The 19,912-nt window shown below is 40.9% G+C and overlaps 1 protein-coding gene and 1 pseudogene across 2 annotated transcripts in view; one reads left to right on the top strand and one right to left on the bottom strand.

Moving 5' to 3' along the window:
• Positions 1-1,846: 1,846 nt before the first annotated feature.
• The window catches only part of TBC1D30 (TBC1 domain family member 30), a 105,316-nt gene continuing 87,250 nt past the window's right edge, over positions 1,847-19,912 (bottom strand). The window contains exons 10-13 of one of the 2 annotated variants that reach the window (XM_024256371.3): positions 15,655-15,767; positions 13,558-13,697; positions 9,648-9,854; positions 1,847-5,473 (exon numbers count right to left, since the gene is read on the bottom strand). In XM_024256371.3, the coding sequence (XP_024112139.2) occupies positions 4,686-5,473; positions 9,648-9,854; positions 13,558-13,697; positions 15,655-15,767 (1,248 nt within the window). In that variant the 3' untranslated portion in view covers positions 1,847-4,685. 2 annotated transcript variants of the gene reach the window in all.
• On the top strand, positions 11,698-12,593 carry LOC100435796 (large ribosomal subunit protein uL30-like; annotated as a pseudogene).

The raw sequence follows: 19,912 nt of genomic DNA, 5'->3' as shown, positions 1-19,912 counted from the left end.
TAGCCATCTGCAAACCAGGAAGAGGGCCCTTCCTCACCAGATAACAAATTTGCAGACACCTTGATCTTTGACTTCTCACCCTCCAGAACTGTGAGAAAGGAATGTCTGTTGTTTGAGCCACCTCAGTCTATGGTACTTTGTTACAGCAGCCTGAACTGAGTCAGACATTCAGCATTGGGAGATAGCCAGCAGGGAACGGCATGAAAGCTGACCCAACACCTGCAGTACCAGTCCCCATTCAGGTGAGCACTGGCTGCCTTTGTGGAAGAACCACTCCGACAGTTCTGCCTTCAGCCACCGTCCGGCAAAGGCCTCCCATCCATCACTGTATCCTGGTGGCTCTAGGACTGTAGACTTGCTGACTTTACTCTGAGCTGCCTGATGTGGATAACAGATAACTGCCACTTCAATGGCCCAAATACTCACTGGCCTTCACATTTCCATCCTCGGGATGAATCATAATTCACCCAGACATCTCCCCTACTCCCAGATATTTACACTGTTTTCAGGTTTCCATTAGTACACTTAATACTTCAATGAACATTTTGCACATAAAGCTTTTACTACATAACTTCCAACTCTAAAATATCTGGTATTCTTTGACAAAACCTAGTAATGGCTATTTCTTTGAGTTCAGGATACCAAGTCTCAAGTACCATTCCCTTCTCAAAAGATACAATTAAAGTTCTTTTTATGAAATTTAATACCTGTTGATGAGAAAAACTCTTAGCAAGCAAAGAATAAAAGGGAATTTTCTTAACCTAATAATAGGCACCTACCAGAAACCTCAACATCTTACTTAATGCTTCTTTTAAAAGTCAGGAATGAGGTATGGGTGTTATGAGTGTTCATTATCACTGCTTCTAAAACACTTCCGTTGGCGCTTCAACACTAGAAGTCATAGAAAGGAAAAAAAAGGAAAGAGATTGCTGCCTCTTCCAGGATGTAGAGAAGCAGGCATTCTCATTCACTGCTTGTATAACTTCAATCTTTAAGAATGGCAATTTGGAGATACATGTATCTTAAAAATGGACATATTTCCTGACCCTTCAACTCCACTTCTATACACATATCCTAAGAAAATAATTTGGGCTATGTACACACATGTAACAGGATACTGTCTCTACTGCTATCTAGTCAGAAACCTCCTATTTGACAAGGTACTGGTTATGTGAATTCTGGCATGAACACATTATGGAATATTAGTCACTAAAAATCGTATTGTATAAGAGCATTTGCCAGAAAGCAAGCTTAAACTACCATGTTCAACATAACTTTTTTGTAGATAATGGCGTGTACACAAATACACAAACGTACTGGAAAGATCTATATCTATATCAGAGTATTGATGATTCCTTATGCTCTTTTTGTTTTCCCAATTTTCTAAAACCTATGACTTTTCTAATTAGGAAAAATAATATATTTTAAATGCTATAGGCAGCAAAGAAAGTGGCTCAGAAACGACATAAAGAGAGAGTTTATATGGGGAGATGGCAGCAACTATACATCTATTCATACAGAATCCTTAATGCCATGCAGCTAAACTATATTTATTGTTCATTTTATTAAGACAAAAATAAATAGTAGATCTAAAGGTTAATTTTAGGTAAACTCTCTTAGGTAAACTCTGTGCTTACTCATATTCAGGAACCAGCGATTCTGCAAATGCTGGGCAGGTCACAGGCCACCCTGCAACCCAGCGATTAGACTGAGGGGGATGGAGCTTATTGGGCTGTTTCCCTGGTTCATGTGACCAAGTGGGGTCTGGGGTTGGGGGTGAAGGAAGAAGGGAGAAGGGACTGTCACAACAGTGTTCCATGCATGCACTCAGAAAATGGCACAACAGTTACAACAATGAGAATCTTTATGCATATAGCTTTGTGATCAATACAATCCTTCAGAACAACAAGAGACAAACAAAGGAATACAATGTCCCAAACAGCTGCAGTCCATAGGCTGACATTGCTAACTAGATTTAGATCATCTGGAGGCTTTTGTAAGAGGAACTGAGGTGCAGAGGCATCAGAATGAGTTGATTCCCGGCAAAAGTGCTAAGAGGCTACAGACATATCTAAAAATCAAGAAACCACTACTTGTTAAGTACTTCTGGTGTTTGCATACAGTGTGCAATACATAGGGAAGATAGCAAGTCCATACTGGTCTTTGTACATGCTGTGTGGTAGAGGCTACTGCAGGTTTCTTTATTTTCTAAAGTAGGCAAGGCTCATAAATTGACCAATTCACATTGTGATTACTTGGTACAATGCATGCATGTTATTGGTACACAGAGTGCTTTAATAGGAATCTGTTGGATTTTCAAAATTCTCACAAGGCCATTTTTACCTCAGAGGACTATTATCCTTTCACTTATTCATTCATTCAACAGATACATATCCCAAACTGTGTTACCTCATCCACCCCTTCTCAGGAAGACCAACCCTGGAAATAGGTGAGAGGAGAGTGTTCACAGGGCACAGCATGTGTTGTTGATAGTAAGTTTGTGGATAGCAATGGTACAATCCCAAGGACTTGTATAAGTGGCCTCTACCTCATTAACCATCTCCTTGAACCCAGACCATCAGGGAGCTAGTGAGCTGATTCAAGAGAGGAAAGAACAATTCTCCATTCAAGTCAGACATCCCTCAAGGGCAACATGACTATTCTGACTCATTTGAGAAGGGGCAAAGAAAAGGATATGAGGTGGAATCATTCTTATCTGTAAAGTTTAGCTGATGGAAGAAAATGGTGTCATTTGCTTAACTTTGGAAAATGCAGCGGGTCTCTGGGCCCTGAGGGTGGTATGCAAAATAAGCCCATCTCTCCACCTACACCCTTCCCAAAAAACAGGCTGTAGGCGTGGCTGCTTTTTAAGAAGCTGGATGCTAACTTCAGATGGCACAGAATTCAAGACCAAAACTGCAATAACTTATTAGTCATATTTTCCATCTTCAGTTCCTTTGGGGGTAAAAATACCATGAAGAAGATAAAATAGCTTTTCTCACGGTATAGGTCATTGCTGTGTTTTCTGTTCAAAAAAAGCTCACACAACCACATTCTCTATTATAAAAATTAGTACCTCTCATAGTAAAAGCCTGCTCTACAATTATAGTTTTCGTTTCAGAATTAACAATCCATTAGCTCAAATTAATATTGGCTGCATCAACAATATTCCTGCAAGTATCGCCAATAGTCTTCCAGAGACGAACATGAAGGCTGAGTCTATTCCTCTAAAGATGGCGGGGAGAAGGGGATTGAGGAGTGAGCCTTTTGTTCAGCCAAATAACAGGTGCATGAAGCATTTTTAAAATAAACTCCCTGTTCAGGATAAGGAAGTCAGAGCTGGTTTTGTAAAATGCCATCAAGGGACTCTGTACCATCTGGAGACAGGTCCTTTGAGTCAAGAAGGATTTTAGTGACTGGCTTCCCAGTCTTGGTTTTTACAAGCTATGTAGCCAATACATCTGTGTACAAAGAGCATTAAACCCGCCTATTGCACTGAGGGAAATGTGGCTAAGTCACTTGGAATACCGGGAGTACTGACCTTGAGTAACTGAAGTGCTACTTCACCTCTGTGTGGCTCAGAGTTCCCATCTGCATAGTGGAGACAAGAGGTGCTATCCCTGACCCGCTGGGTGAGAGAGAGCTAGAAAGGGCAGGAGTGAGAGGGAGCTAGAAAGCACTGGGGCCTTCTCCAGAGAAAGGCAGTGTTCAATTAACAAAGTACTCAACAAAGGACTCCAATCAAAAAGCACAAAATTCAAGTAACAGAGTCACAGGTGCTGTGTTCTGGCTTCTGAGCAGAGGCCTTGTGCGTCTGCAGTTGAGAGCTGGTGGGTGAGTGAGCTGTGTGGTGAGGGATGCAGGCCAGGCTCCGTGTGGAGCCCATCAAGTCATCTGTACCGCTGAGGATCAAAGCTCTCCTCGAGAGGCGAACACAAACCTCAGGAAAAGCTCAGTGGCACGAGCAAGCTGTCCAGAGCAACTGCTTAAAGCATATGCCAAGTGTGTCCTGTGCATGAGATCTTCAGCTGGGTTATCGACCGAAATTTCAACAGATGAAAGGTTGTCTTCATTTTGCAGGTAGAAATAGACAGTTAAAGAAAGGCTATCTAGATTTTTCTCCTATGATTTAGCATAAGAATAAAAAAAAATTTGAGACTGGTACTGTGGGAAATCTCACACAACACAATCCCCTCTGTAAAGCATGAAAAGGAAAATCAGGAAGTTTTTTGTAATGAAGAAACTTTCTTTTTACAGTTTCTGTCCTAGCAAGTTGGTATGTGCATGCTTGAGTATTAGTAACACCCAGAGAACTGGAAGGTTTGGGGGTGCTGTCACAGGAACTCTGAAGGCCCCCAGAACAGAAGGATGGATGAGAGTTAACAATCTAGACATACAGTCTTTTTTAAACAGCTCACAATGAAAAATTGGGAAAACTTCACACTATAAAACCACAATATTTATTTTGCCACAAGAATCCACTTTGTCAGTTAGGAAGTAGCTGGGAAAACAGCCCTGTTCTAACTCCTATTATAAAACTTCCAGTTCCCATTTTTTATGGGCTGTTGCTCATCCCTGAACCTATTCATTTTCACTGGACAAATAAAACTCTTTTAGAGCCATTCAGCTGCAACCCTTATACTACTGTGAAAAGGTGAGTCCAGATACAAAGTTTTGGGGAGACATCATCGTTTTTTAGTGCCACTGTTTCCACCACCGGGTTTGCTGAAGCTCCTACTCATTTGAGGAAAGTGCACGGTTGGGGTTCTTTCTGTAGGGCCATATAATCCCAAGTTCCTGGCAGTAGCAGATTTCCGCAGGGGCTTGACGCTGGGAAAAGGGCTAAAGATGGGGGTTTTTGAGTTGCTGCCTTGGGGAGGTTTGCTGGTGGCTTTGTTTTCTTCAGGTGCACTCGGCGGCTCTGGGCAGTGCCGCTGGCAGGGTGGGTGCACCCTGGGCTCCGTTTCAGCTGCAGCATCCCTCTGGTTCAGTTCCAGGGCTCCCAACTTCACCTGAACCGCAGACACATCCACATTAGCATCTCCGAACACCGGCTCCGGAGACTGCCCCTCGATCGTCCTCCCGGTGCTGCCTTCAGGGCTGCTGCCTTCTCTCCCAGCTGTCGCTGTACAACCAGAGGGGAACGCCTCTGCTGCCCCCAGCCCGTTGGTCTTGCTGGCCTCGTTCTGTTCATCTATCAGCCCTATGGTGTCCCCACAGCCTGGATGACTCTTGGTCCTTGGCATGTTCTTTTTGTGGACTCGGATGTGAGTTCGCCATGGGGAGTTGAGCTTCGTCTTAAGGTCTTCATAGGGGACAGGAGATATTTTCCCTCCTGTGTGACCAGGGATGTGGATGACAGCATTCTTGGCAGCTCTGTTAGTCATTTTCATCTTCTTTCCTAAAAGAAGGTGGTTTATAACTGGAGAACTGTTTACCTGAGACGGAAGAATGCTGGTCACTGGCCCTTTGTCTGAAAGAAATGTTGAAAGGTAGTATGAAGTGTACCACAAAGAAACGCATCCATCGTGGAACAGAAATCACTTAGAGGTCCTCCCAGCCCCATCTACCACATCCCTTCCCATGTATTCCCCAGGGAGGGGCAGAGTCATGTGACTGAAGACAGTAGAAACTGAATTCAACCCAAGAGCCTGGAATACCAATGCGCTCTTCTTTAAAGAGGAAGGGACCACAGGGTGATGATACAAAAAGGAACATCTGACCCCTCATTCCTAATCAGAGCCTGGACTCCCTAATGTTTTTTTTACAGAGAGCTCTTGGCTCTGAGTAGCAACCTCTGAGTTACTGTACCTAGAAAAATCTTTGCAGATTTTAAAAAAATAATACAACAAACACTATGACCATATGGATTATCATCTGTCAGCCTCTGAGAGGTAGGAAAAGAACACACTGCATATTATGAAGTGAGATCCAGCAGAATGACAGAAGTGAGAATGCAGTGAAATCACGGCTATCCAGCATCTAGCCCGACAGATGAAAAACCACTCCTGTGTCCTCAATGAACTTCAAAAGCCAATTGAAAACTGAAAAGCACCAAAAGCTTTGTCCTCAGCAAGGTGCTGTGGTTCATGCCTGTAATTCCAGCACTTTGGGAGGCCAAGGCAGGAGGATCACTTGAGGCCAGGAGTTCGAGACCAGCCTGGCCAACATGGCGAAACCCTGTCTCTACTAAAAATACAAAAATTAGCCAGATGTGGTGGTGCACGCCTGTAGTCCCAGCTACTTGGGAGGCTGAGGGAGGAGACTGCTTGAACCCAGGAGGTGAAGCTTGCAGTGAGCCGACACTGCGCCACTGCATTCCAGCCTGGGTAATACAGTGAGACTCCTTCTCAAAACAAACAAACAAAAAAGCTTTGTTCTCCTAGAAGGCACTGTCGATGGCATTATCATTGACCACCTGTGGCTATGACCAGACTCCTATTTCCAATGCAGCATTCAACATACATGGTCCCAGGATGGCAGCTGCAGACAGAAATTGTAGGGAGAAGGCCTCTCCCTCTGTGTGTGAGTTTCCTTCTTCCTTGATGTCCATGTCATCTGGCTGAACTAACTTCTACCCTTCTCTACTGTTGTCATTTACCATTGGTCATACCCCAATATCAACTAAAAATGTTGATGACTGTCTCCTTTTCACCACATTCCTGCCACCTCCCCAATTATTTGACTGTCACTGTGATTGGCCCTCCATTATATTCTCATAGTTCCTCAACCTCCCCAGTTCCATCCTAAACCTTATCACCCAGCTCTACCTTATGTGAAAATATTTAATTCTAATACTCCTCACTTTGGCTCTTCCAGCTCTCAGGCTCTCAGTCTAACTATATGTGGTAATGAACCACAGAGACTTCTGGCTCCTTGTTCCTCAGGCTCCTCATAACCCCTCATGTGTCTTTGGCTCACTGACACCCCTACCCTGCCAGGTGCATGGCTGACCGCTTAGATCACTGCCTCATAGGCATCCCTGTCTCTTTGTCACACATTGCTAGTAAAGCCCCAACCTGGGGTCCATAATCTACATTCTCTTTTCTGAAACTGAGCCCTTCAAATTCATGACCTCCCATTTCACTGGGTCCTCAATGCCAAACAATCTTTTCATTTCCCTCTCTCACTCCTTTCAATGACCTAACTAAATCTTCATTACTTTCTTTAACCTCTCATTTACTCCCAACCCCCACCTTATTCCCACCAAACAACTTTCCCCCAATTTCTCCATGAAAACAAAAGCTATCAGATCTGAAAGGCCTCTATTTCCCACCCTCCCTAACCTCGGAAGCTGATACCTCAACCACCAACCTCACCACCTTCCACTAAGTCTCGGAAGCTAAGGTCTTTTTGCCTCTAGTTCAAGTTCAATCTCTCCACCTGTGCTGCTAATCCTATCATATACCATCTCATCTAAAACCATGCTACTCAAACCATGGTCTCTGATAAGGTTTTGCCGTATCCCCACCCAAATCTCATCTTGTAGCTCCCATAATCCCCATGTGTTGTAGGAGGGACCCAGTAAGAGATAACTGAATCATGGGGGTAGGTCTTTCCCATGCTGTTCTCGTGATAGTGAATAAGTCTCACGAGATCTGATGGTTTTAAAAATGGGAGTTTCCCTGCACAAGTTCTCTTTGCCTGCTGCCATCCACGTAAGATGTGACTTGTTCCTCCTTGCCTTCCACCATGATTGTGAGGCCTCCCCAGCCATGTGAAACTGTAAGTCCATTAAGCCTCTTATAAACTGCCTAGTCTCAGGTATGTCTTTATTTGCAGTGTGAAAACAGACTAATACAGTCCCCAAGCAGCAGCACCAGCAGTGCCTATGGGCTTGTTAGAAACATGTAATTTCAACTCCATTCCAAACAGAGTCTATATTTTAGCAGATCCCCAAATGATCTGTATGCACACTAAATTTCAAGAACCAATGTTCTAGAGCTTTGCCTTTGAGCAGCAATCTCTTCCTTAAAGAGAACCACATCAACCATGATCTGGAGAAGGGGTCAGCAAACTTTTCCTGTAACGGACCAGACTGTAAATATTTTAGCCACTGTGGTGTGAAAGGAGCCTTAGACAACCTGTAAACAAATGGGCATGCCTGTGTTCCAATAAAACTGTATTTACAGGCCAGGTGCGGTGGCCCACTCCTGTAATCCCAGCACTTTGGGAGGCCAAGGTGGGCACATCACCTGAGGTCAGAAGTTCAAGATCAGCCTGGCCAACATGGTGAAACCCTGTCTTTACTAAAAATACAAAAATTAGCCAGGCATGGTGGTGCATGCCTGTAATCCCAGCTACTTGGGAGGCTGAGGCACAAGAATTGCTTGAACCTGGGAAGTGGAGGTTACAGTGAGCTGAGATCGCACCACTGCACTCCAGCCTGAATGACAGAGTACTCATTCTTTGTCATTCTCAAAACAAACAAACAAAAAACTGTATTTACAAAAACAGGTAATGAGCAGGATTTGGCCTACAGACCACAGTTTGCTGATCCCTGATGAAGGTACAAACCACTGGGCCGATTTAGCACCCTGAACAATTGTTTACCATCACACCCAAAGACTTGTACAGTGTAGTTAAAAAGGGACTGTGCAAAGAATCAGAACACCTGTGTTCTGGCCCTGGCCTGACCACTCACTATAGCTATATAACCCTGGACAATTGCTAAGCCTTCCTGAATCACCATTTCCTCACTATTTGGAAGAAGATGAGACTATCTATCCTTGCCTTCCTCATAGATTTGTTTTAAGGACAAAATGAGGAAATGTATGTGCCAATGTTTTTGAAACTTAAAGTGAAATTGTTCATTTATTTTGTGACTGGTTTCTTAATGATTCAGGATAAAGTGAGAATCGTCAAGAAGTCAACTATTCTTCTCTGATAAATGGAAGGTAAATTCAGTTTTTGTGCAGGATCAGTCACATGCTCACATGCCACTTTAAAAACATGTCAAATTTATATTTCAGTTAATTCTGGACAGGCACCATTTTCATTAAGATATTCACTTCAAGCAAGAAAAAACAACTCCCAAATCAGCATATATTAAACAATTAAGCAGATTGTTCACTAGGATTTTTGGAATTAAAAAGAAAAAAGCTTGGCAATCCTTGGAAAAGAGCATTTCCAATTGCATTATAATTGTGTTCTTCTTGGTATATTCCCAAGATACTTGCCATCAGCAAGGCACAGGCTTTTTAATGTTTTTTTCCCAGTTTCTCTGATCACAACATCTGTTATAATATCACCTAAATGACTAGTATATAGCTTAATTTACTAGTGCACAGATGACTAAATTCTATATTCAGATGCATAAAATTTAGGCTCCAAAATTTCTCAAGTCCAAGGATTGCATGGCTTTGCAACATTTTAATCATTTGTAAACCCTTCTCCACAGCACACATAGTAGAGACGTGTTTAATACCATCAACTGCCTGATCCTTGGGGCCTAAAAAGAACCTGCAGTCTTTTTCTTCTTTAGAGCCTGATAAAATAAAATTTAAAATGAAATGCTAAATATGCTATTATCTCATGCCAGCTACTGAGCTACAGTTAGTAATTCCAAGGACTTCCTAGGATTATTTGTTCTTCATTTTACAAGTTGATATAGAGTTGAAATTGATTCAAATGAAGAATCACATTACCTGCCCTGATGTACACCTGATGAACCTGCTGCTGTTGCTTCTTTTTAATTCGAGAGTACTGCTGCTTCAGTGCATTGATATCTGTGGTCATGCGTTCCATCATCATACTGTTAAAAGCTGCATGGTATTCACTTCGACAGGAATTGATTGCTCCTGGACTCAGCTCTGCAATGTTATTAGATCTCAGACTCTGCTCCTCATTTGGCTCTGCGCTCGAAGGATGAGACATAAGGAGATGGTCGGTGGAGGGGAACAGGAGTAAATGGAAATTGATAACACTACAACCCAGTGCAGTATCTTAACCTCCATGAAATTCTAAACCACAGAAAAAAATGCATACTAGAGTTTGTCTGGTGCTCATTTTGATGTGCTCCTGAAAATATTTCTGCATTTTCTTATTAACCTAACTGTGGGTCTAACATGAGCTATATGGGTTCAGTGTCTGATTTTGTTACCAGTTTGTTAGCTATATAGACATAACATCAACTGCTTCCAGATAAAAATCACTGCCATTTTCTAAGATTCCCTTAGAAAGATATAACTCCTAATTTCTAAAATCATTGTACAGATTTCCACACAACGGCATGAGGATTTATACAGAATTGGTTTGTAGAGTTTAGACAGTCATTAAAAGTGCATTCTTCTTACATTAAAAATCATAACAATTTATAAAATTATCAAGACTTCAGACCACTGTATCACCAGAATGAATGCTTTGTTTATTTAACAAGCATTTCCTGTCCACTCTGTTGTTATGTCGGATGTGGTGTCTGCTCTTGTGATAGCTACAACTAGCAGATTTGTCTCTTAAATAAAATTGAGATGACCTCCAAGAAAGAGAAACAATACTAGGTGGGAGTAACCCACAGACTGCACAGGCCAAAGCAGGAGACAGCAAGCTTCTCCAGCACAATTTGTAAAACTGACATGGGAGCCAGAGTAAAAAAAAAAGACTGAGAGTCTCCAACTATCCTAACATCTGCTGAGAGTGTTATTCAGACAAAGGCTAAACATCTCAGAAATTCATTTTTTTACTGTAATCAGTTCTGTAAGGAGAAGAAAATTAACAGAGAAACTGCTAATCAGAGCAAAATCAACAAGAAAGACTAATGATGAAATTTAGGAGAAAGTGATCATGTCATCCTAGAGCACAAAAATGCACAGAAAGAAAAACAGAGAAAAAAAAATGAAACATAGACCCAGGCTACAGAAACAGATTCAAAAACTTTACCATTAAAATACATATTGATCCTATGGCTAGAAATCAAAAGCTGAAACTCAGGCAATAAGAAAGGGGGTAGAAGGCATTGCAGAAATCAAGAAGACTCTTGTTGGGTTCAGATTTTTAAAAAGCCTTTAAAAGGATGAGAGAAGAGCACATACCAAGGACATACTCACAAAACAGTATGAGCCCAGCCATTAAAAAGGCTAAAACTCAAAACAAGCTGAGGTTTGTGGGAAATACTCCAAAAGATCACAACCAAAAGTTAGAAGTAGCAGCAGCTGCTGCCACTGCTCCTACCTAACAAATAAGAACCAAAAAAAGAGAAGATGGCCCCATGACTTCAAGAAGGTAGTATAAAGTTAGAAGACGGCAAAGAGAACACAGAGGTGCCTGACATCTATTCTGTTTCTGTCCTCTTTCAGCATATTTCTAATATCTTTGAACAAGGAGAATGGTCTTCAAACTAGAAGAGGTAGAAAAAATATCCTAAAAGAAGCTGCCACCCAAGACAAGAAAGGACATAGAGAACCACAGACTTTAAAACAGTGCATAACATTGATAATTCCAGACCACAGAAGTCTATTCTGTTTAGAAAAAAAAAAAATGAAATAAAACATGGCATGTGATTCAGAGCACCACATTTTAAGGGGAACATTACCAAATTACAGGATATCTAGAGGTAAATTAATAGAATATTAGGAGGTCCAGAAGTCATAACTTAAGAGACATGCTTAAAGACATTCTGAACTGGGGCCTTTGAGAAAGCTTTGGAGGACATGAATAGCTGTCCTCAAAGATTTGAAGAGATGTCAGGTAGAAGAGGGAGTAAGTAGACTTGTTCTGGTTTTTTCCAAAGGGAAGAATCCTCTTTTCCCGTAGAACCATGGAGGGTGTCGAAGAGAAGAAAAAGAAGGTTCCTGCTGTGCCAGAAACCCTTAAGAAAAAGCAAAGGAATTTTGCAGAGCTGAAGATCAAGCACCTGAGAAAGAAGTTTGCCGAAAAGATGCTTCAAAAGGCAAGGAGGAAGCGTATCTATGAAAAAGCTAAACACAGTCACAAGGAATACAGGCAGATGGATAGAACTGAGATTCAAATGGCTAGGAGGGCAAGAAAAGCTGGCAACTTCTATGTTCTTACAGAACCCAAACTGTCATTTTCCCTAAGGATCAGAGGTATCAATGGTGTGAGCCCAAAGGTCTGAAAGGTGTTGGAGTTTCTTCACCTTCGTCAGATCTTCAATGGAACCTTTGTTAAGCTCAGCAAGGCTTCAATTAACATGGTGAGGATTGGAGAACCATACATTGCATGGTGGTACCCAAACCTAAAGTAAGTAAATGAACTAATCTACAAGTGTCATTATAGCAAAATCGAAAAGAAGCAAATTGCCATGACAGATAACACTTTGATTGCTCAATCTCTTGGTAAATATGACATCATCTGCATGGAGGATCTGAATCATGAGATACTGTTGGAAAAGGCTTCAAAGAAGCCAATAACTTCCTGTGACCCTTCAAATTATCCTCTCCACAAGGTGGAATGAAGAAAAAGACCTCCTATTTTGTGGAAGGTAGAAATGCTGGCAATAGGGAAGAGAAGAGATACATGCTTATTAGAAGGATGAACTAAGGGGTCTACCATGATTATTTTTGTAATCTGGTCAGTTAATAAACAGTGATGCCTTCAAATAGAAAAAAAAAGCAAAGAGAAGAACTATTAGTAGAATGGGTAGGTGGAAGTTATCTCTTTGTAAATAGAAACCACGGACTAAGGGGAAGAATCAAGCAAAGTGTCTTGTGAAATAATAAGTTTCTTGTCACTCAAGAAATTCAAGTAGAGGTCACCATAACATTTTGATTTAAAGGGTAATCCTATTGGAAGAGAAGCCAGTCTGGAATAAAGTAAATTCAGATGGAGTATATTAAGCATCTGCTATATGCCAGGGTCTGTGCTAAGGAACTTAGCATACAAAGTTGAATCCAATGCATGGGAGCAAAAGTCACCATAGAGAAAAAGAAATGTGTACTATGCATGTAACAGGTAATACAGAGAGAAACCATTATGTAATAAAAAGATAAAGTAACAGAGAAGATACTTTTAGTAACAATTTCTTTTTTTTTTTTTTCTTGAGATGGAGTCTTGCTCTGTTGCCCAGACTGGAGTGCAGTGGCATGATCTCGGCTCACTGCAACCTCTGCCTCCTGGGTTCAAGCGACTCTCCTGCCTCAGCCTTCCAAGCAGCTGGGACTACAGGCACACACCACCACGCCCAGCTAATTTTTGTATTTTTAGTAGAGACAGGGTTTCACCATATTGGCCAGGCTGCTCTCGAACTCCTGACCTCATGATGCATCTGCCTCGGCCTCCCAAAGTGCTGGGATTACAAGCATGAGCCACCACACCCAGCCTAGTAATGACTTTTTAATGTTGTTGTTGTTGTCTGGTAGAGACTGGGTATCCCTATGTTGCTCAGGCTAGTCTTGAAAACCTGGCTTCAAATGATCATGCTGTCTCAGCCTCCTAAAGTGCTGGGCTTACAGGCATGACCCACCATGACTAGCCTAATAAAGACTTTTAATAGTTGTAACCAGTTCAGAAAATTACTGGGGCATCTATAGGACACAATATTACTCTTATTGTAGTAAACCAATACATCATGATAATCTAAATCAAGAGCCACCTCTTTACCTTTAATTTGTTTTTGGTACTTCTGCAGTTCAGGAGCCAGGAACCCACTAAAAGGTCCAAGACACCCCACTGCATTAACGACAGCATCCTCATCGTCTGGGTCATTCTCTTCATCACTGTCTCCGGCCTTACTATGTCGTCTTGGAAAACATAAAAGACAAAAAAGAAATATACAAAGAAAACCATGGTATTTTAAAACATAATACAGTTACATGGTTTAAATGCCATATACATAATTAACACAGAATTACATATAATTAACATTGTGAAACCCCGTCTCTAGTGTGGTGCTGCACACCTGTGATTCCAGCTACTTGGGAGGCTGAGGCTAGAGAATCGCTTGAACCCGGGAGGCAGAGGTTGCAGTGAGCCAAGATCACGCCACTGCATTCTAGCCTGAGCAACGACAGAGCAAGATTCCATCTCCAAGAAAAAGAATTATATATAATGACATGATTTATAAAGTGTCCCTCCCATCTCTGTCCAACTTCTGCCCATTGAAACTAGTAACCATGGTCACTTGTGAGAATCTCCCATCTAATTCCCACAGGTGATCACTGTTACTGGTTCTTATGTATTCTTCAGTTTCTCTGAGCACACTAGGCAAATATGACTACATGCTTTTATTTTTCTCTTCTTTTTGCATAACTATTAGCATACTATATATGCTCTTCTGCATCTTGCCTTTATTTATATAAGAAATCTTTACAGGCTGGGCACAGTGGCTCACACCTGTAATCTCAGCACTTTGGGAGGCTAAGGCAGGAGGATTGCTTGAGCCCAAGAGTTGAAGACCAGACTGGGTAACATAGTGAGACTCTGTCTCTGCAAGAAATTTAAAAATTATCCAGGCACGGTGGTACGTGCCTGTGGTCCCAGCTATTTAGGAGACTAAGATGGGAAAATCATCTGAGCCTAGAAGGTTAAGGCCGCAGTATGCCATGATTGTACCACTGCACAATCATGGTACACAAGAATACACAGAGTTTCCTTATGCTTTCTTACAGCTCTACTGGATGTACACACCCCATAGTGTGGAACCAGGCTGCTAATGGTATACACTTGAGTGGTTTCCAATAATATACCATGACAAACTCCGAGGTGCAAGCAATCCTCCTGCCTCAGCCTCCCAAGTAGCTAGGACTACAGGTATGCACTACTACACCCTGCTAATTTTTGTAATTTTTGTAGAGACAGGATCTTGCTATGTTGCCCAGGCTGGTCTCGAATTCCTGGCCTCAAGTGATCCTCCTGCTTCAGCTTCCCAAAGTTCTAGGATTACAGGCGTGAGCCACCACACCCGGCTTGGGTGGCCATTTTCTTATTGATTTCTAGGAGTTTTATATATTAGCAATATCCATCCCTATTTTGCATAGTAAGTTAAAAATATCCTTCCACAGATATTTTTGAGTCCACTTATAGAGGTTTGGTTTTGTTCCGTTTGGGTCGCCCAGAAAATTATATTTAAAGTACTTAATTTTTTCCTTTTTTTTTAAATTTTGAGTCAGTTATTAAGGCCTTTCCAATTCCAAAGAACTAAAGGAATTCTTCCACATTTTCTTATGCTAATTTTATTATTTCATTGTTCTATTTAACACATTCATCCATACGGAATTTATCCTGGCATCTAGTATGAGGTCTGACTCTCATTTTCTTTCCAAATTAGTTCTCATTAGCCCATCACCATTTACTAAATAGTATAACTTTTCACCATTGATTCAATATGCCTATTTTTCATATGATAAACTCTTTATCAATTGTCAATTTTTGGTCTTCACAGTTTTTAAATTAGCTCATCTGTGTACTTGTATACAGGTTCCACACTATTTTAACTATTGAGATTTTTAATACTTGATATCGTTAGATAAGTTGTGGGGTTGCTAAATATCTCTCCAGTTTACATTCCAAATTTCTCCGCAAAGTACACTTTTAAAAATCTCTCGAGTTTAAATCAAAACCATTTGGAAAGGGACATTAGATTCTAAGTGTCAAATTACTTTAACATATCTCTGAGGTTTCATAAATATTAATTTACAATAACAAATTAAGATATTAAGTTCTCCATCATGAAAACAACAAGGAATTTAAAAACCTTACCCAGAAAGTGAGGTGGGTTTAACTGTGGCTGGGAACGGTGTAATGTTGTAGGTGTATTTTTCCCTCAACTCTGCCAATTGTGGGAAAGGGAACGGAGCCATGGAATAAACAGTCTGTAAAACAAAAGCAAAAATGCCAAGTCTGAAACAGTAGCCTTCACAACTCTTATCAATCCTGGAAAGACATTAAAGCTTTATGAAGTCGAGTGTGAAGAGGCAGATACTGCTCCTTACACAGCAGGTGGAGAGATTCCACTTCAACATCCGCTTTCAAGACAGACAAAAGAAGATGATTAAACCCGACCCAGTGAGCTCTCAAATCAACCCAGCTGCAGCTGGGCATTCCAACTGGTAAATAAGGGTGGGCAATCACGGGCAGTCTGATTTCCTCCTGTTGTTCAATAAATGGATTAATGCAGAAATCCACAGCTCCCTATGTCTTCTGTATCAAAGAACTCACAAATGTCCTTCCTATGTAGTGCTTACTTTTCACAGCTCTGTTAGATGATTTTTAGACATTTAATGTCAGGTCAGCCTTCCGGATAAAATTAAATCTAGTGGATGATCTTGTGATCGACTACAAGTTTTCTCCAAAGATACCACCTTTTTAAATGTCTGTGGATGAGTTCTAGGTGAAAACTGTTTGGTGGTGTTTTTAAAGAAAAAAAAAAAAGACAAGAAAGAAGTGACAGGGTGCAAAGCCTAGGCTGTTAAAACTCTATAAATAAAAATGGGGAAAAGCACCTGTGCTTCCACCAGAATTTCAAAATTATGTATCATTCTATCAGCAATAGAAGAGTAATATTGTTTGCTTTCTTATTTTTATTAAAATTTAATAGCTCCAAACATGTTTCTTCAATCCTGGTTCTTATTCACCAGAAAATATATATCAATCACATGTTCATTTCTCCTGGGAAGCCAAAGAAATAGCCTGATAATGCTTTCCTAGGAAAATATTTTAAAAAGGTATTTTTTATTTCAGCAGAACTGTTTTTATGAAGGCTTAGAAGATGTCTAATTTGGCATGTAGTAAAAGGAAGGCTGTGAAAGGAGTTTGATTGTGATGCTTTTTCATTTTATAGCTCAGTGCCACCATTGTGACAGTCCCCTGCAATTTTATTCTAACAACCTGTACATCTGACTGTCCCCAGATGTCATGGTATCCCTTTATACTTTACTGTACCAGCCCAAGATTCCAAACAAGTAAGTGTTGGCTAAAATTCCTTCTCTTCAATTCTCCATGCTTACTGTGCAAAGCTACACGGCTTATAGGGACTGCAAACATAATCTCTAAGCTGTCTTATCACAGACACTCCAGACTTGATTATACCCAAAAGGCTGAGAAGGAGTACAGGTTTACTAACAATAATCTGTGCCCCAAGAAAAGAAGTAGAAGGCATCTTGTGGCTCTCACTAGCCTTGAGTGTGAAATTAAACCAGTTCCCCACCTCTCTGGGCTTCCTTTTCCTCATTTAAAAAATAAAGGGTGTGAAACTCAGGATCGTGGTTACCTCTGAGAGGAGAGATGGGGATAAGATCAGGGAGAACTTATATGAGGGTGTTTTCCTGTGGTTGTTAATTTTTATTTCTTAAATTGGGTGGGGGATATGTAGATTTTATTGTATTATTCTTAATACATCCTATATGCCCAAAATACTTCATATAATTTTATTAATAATGTAGTCAGAAGCACTCTCATGTTCTTTGATCCCACAAAGGTATGCAACAGCTATCTCGCTGCCACTGCAGAATTCTTCCCCGCTTGCTCTTACTATCATGTCTTAGCTCCACATACCCTTTTGAGGGAACGCAAGAGATGTGAAATCTTCTCCTCAGCAGCCGATCCAGAGCACAGCACCTTCTCTAGGGGATGGGTAGGAGCTGCATCGCCCTAACTCTATCTGACTCTCACACATCAAATGTGATCCCACAGTTGGGCCAAGAATCAACCCTCATTCACGTAATTTTTTTTCCTCCCTAACAGTTTAGAAATGTGTTCAGACATTTAAGAAACCCATGTCCTTTGGATTCAACTTTAAAAGATGAGATTTTTGATGCTAAGAATTTCAAAATTCCTTACAAGTGAAATAAGATGTCTTATTAAAGACAGTAAGTAGGATGATGAGCTAAAGGTTCACCTGTGTTTCATTTTGCCAGTTTTGTAACAAGGTATCAGTAAATTCCCTCATCCAGCCTTGTAAAGGAAGTCCATAAGAGGAACAGGGAAGTACATCCTCCCCCTACTGCACCCTGCCCTGCCCCAGGGATGATGGTCTAGGCTCTGAGCAAGATCCCTCAGGGGCCACTCAGCTAAAGACACCTGACCAAAAAGAAAACTAGCTCCATTGCACTTTCATCCTCTACTTCATGTCTTCCTTTCTCTGTCACTGACTTTTAGTAAGTCCTTCAAAGAAGAAATCAGTATTCTTGAAACAAAATTGTTTATAGTAGTTCTTCCCAAATATTCACTCACTTACTTGAAGGTCTCATGTCTGAAGGCATGTTTATCCCAGGAGCATAAGCATCCCTGGCACACCGATATAGCACTCAGGGTGTCCGAAACCTTTAGGCCTCCACCTTGGTAAGTCGGAGATTTACAACAGATTCCAAGAAAGAGATTTGACTAATCATCTTAGAGCCAAAATATGGTACAGTAATAGAATCACAGGGTTAGAAAATAATTCAAACATATTAGTTCCACCTCCCTCCCAAGTAGGAGTCCCTTCTAGAGCATCTCCAACAGATGGCCACAAAGGCACAGCTTAAGCACTTTCAGTTATGGGCACACACAGTTTTGCAGGATAGACGGTTTCAATTTAATTCATCAAACATGATTCTTGTATTGAACAAGTATCCATACCCTTGTAATTTCCACCCCATCACTGATGGAAAAAAGTGAACAGAGTGGGTGCAAAGGAAAGTCCTGCCTCTCAGTACATAAGATCTCCCACCAGACAACAGGAAGTCAGTCACAGACACTTTGGGTTAGGCTTCCCAAGCACCTACAAACCCTAATAATAGCATCTTAACTAACTTCTCTCTACACTGCCCTCAAGGAATTTACAAGAGGCATTGTCAAAAATCCTACTGATATCCAGGTACATTATTTAATCAGCATTCCTCCAGTTTCTTTACCCTATCAATTAAAAAAAATCAAACAAACATGAAAATGACCATTGCTAATAAGAAAACAGTGACCTACAAGGGGGAAAGCCCAGCATATGATTTTCAGTATGGCACACTTAGAACGGAAAGAAGAGGGAAAGACTGAAAGGGGAGAATGCTTTCATCTCTTCAGCTCAAAAATAAAGACCTTACATTCAGCCCACATTTTTCATCTGGCACTATTTTGGGTTTGCTGATAGCACTAAATTAAAAAAAAAAAAATGAATGAATATAGGAAAGAAAATGGCTTGAAATGACATTCACCATTTCTCTCCTGAACATTCTATGATGTCAAGGAAAACTAACAAGTCTATTTACTATCTGAACTACCAACATACACTTAAATAGACATTTATATTTAGTCACTGAAAAGACATTATATTTTGTAATTATTGATATGCTTTACAAGAAATATGAAAACATGAGTTGCACAAAATTAGGCTTAGTTCATCTTCACGCAGATGTTTTCCTCGACAGGAGGGATGCTACTCAAATGGAATCCCATCAATCAATCCACAGCCTACAGTTCTCCCCCTAGGATTCTTCTGCTTTAAGCAGTATCAAGAAGTGGTTCCTTCTCCTAATACCTAAGATTGGAAATTCCTAGAGGACAAAGATGGCATCCAACACATCTCATTCCTTCTGGCAACGTTTAAACTGTAAGTGAAATGAGATGTTGCCTTATTCTTCTAAAGAGGATTTCAGCTTTTAGAAAGACATCTTTTGAATAGGTGGAAGCAGTGTGTTGGGTGGTGAGGAAAAGCATTCAGCTAGGAGTCAGGGACCAGGAGGCAGTCTTGGGTCTGTCACTAGACAATCTGAGAAACCGACAAGTTGTTCACACTCCAACTCATAGTTTCCTCTCTCTAACATGACAGAATTAGCTTAATTGATCTTTAAGTTTCTTTAAAGCCAGTGTTTCTTTAAGTGTTTTCTGAAAACCACCTGTATCAGAACCACCCATGGGCCAAATGTCTGCATTTTCATACACTCCTGTGATGTTTCTTACACAGTCCAGTTTGAAAACCACAGCCTCAAGATCTAACATTTCATGATTCTGTGTATTCACTGAGTAACCAGTTGTATTATTCGCA

This window comes from Pongo abelii, chromosome 10 (assembly GCF_028885655.2).
Source record: "Pongo abelii isolate AG06213 chromosome 10, NHGRI_mPonAbe1-v2.0_pri, whole genome shotgun sequence".
NCBI lineage: Eukaryota > Metazoa > Chordata > Mammalia > Primates > Hominidae > Pongo > Pongo abelii.
This window is presented reverse-complemented; position numbering and strand designations above follow the sequence as displayed.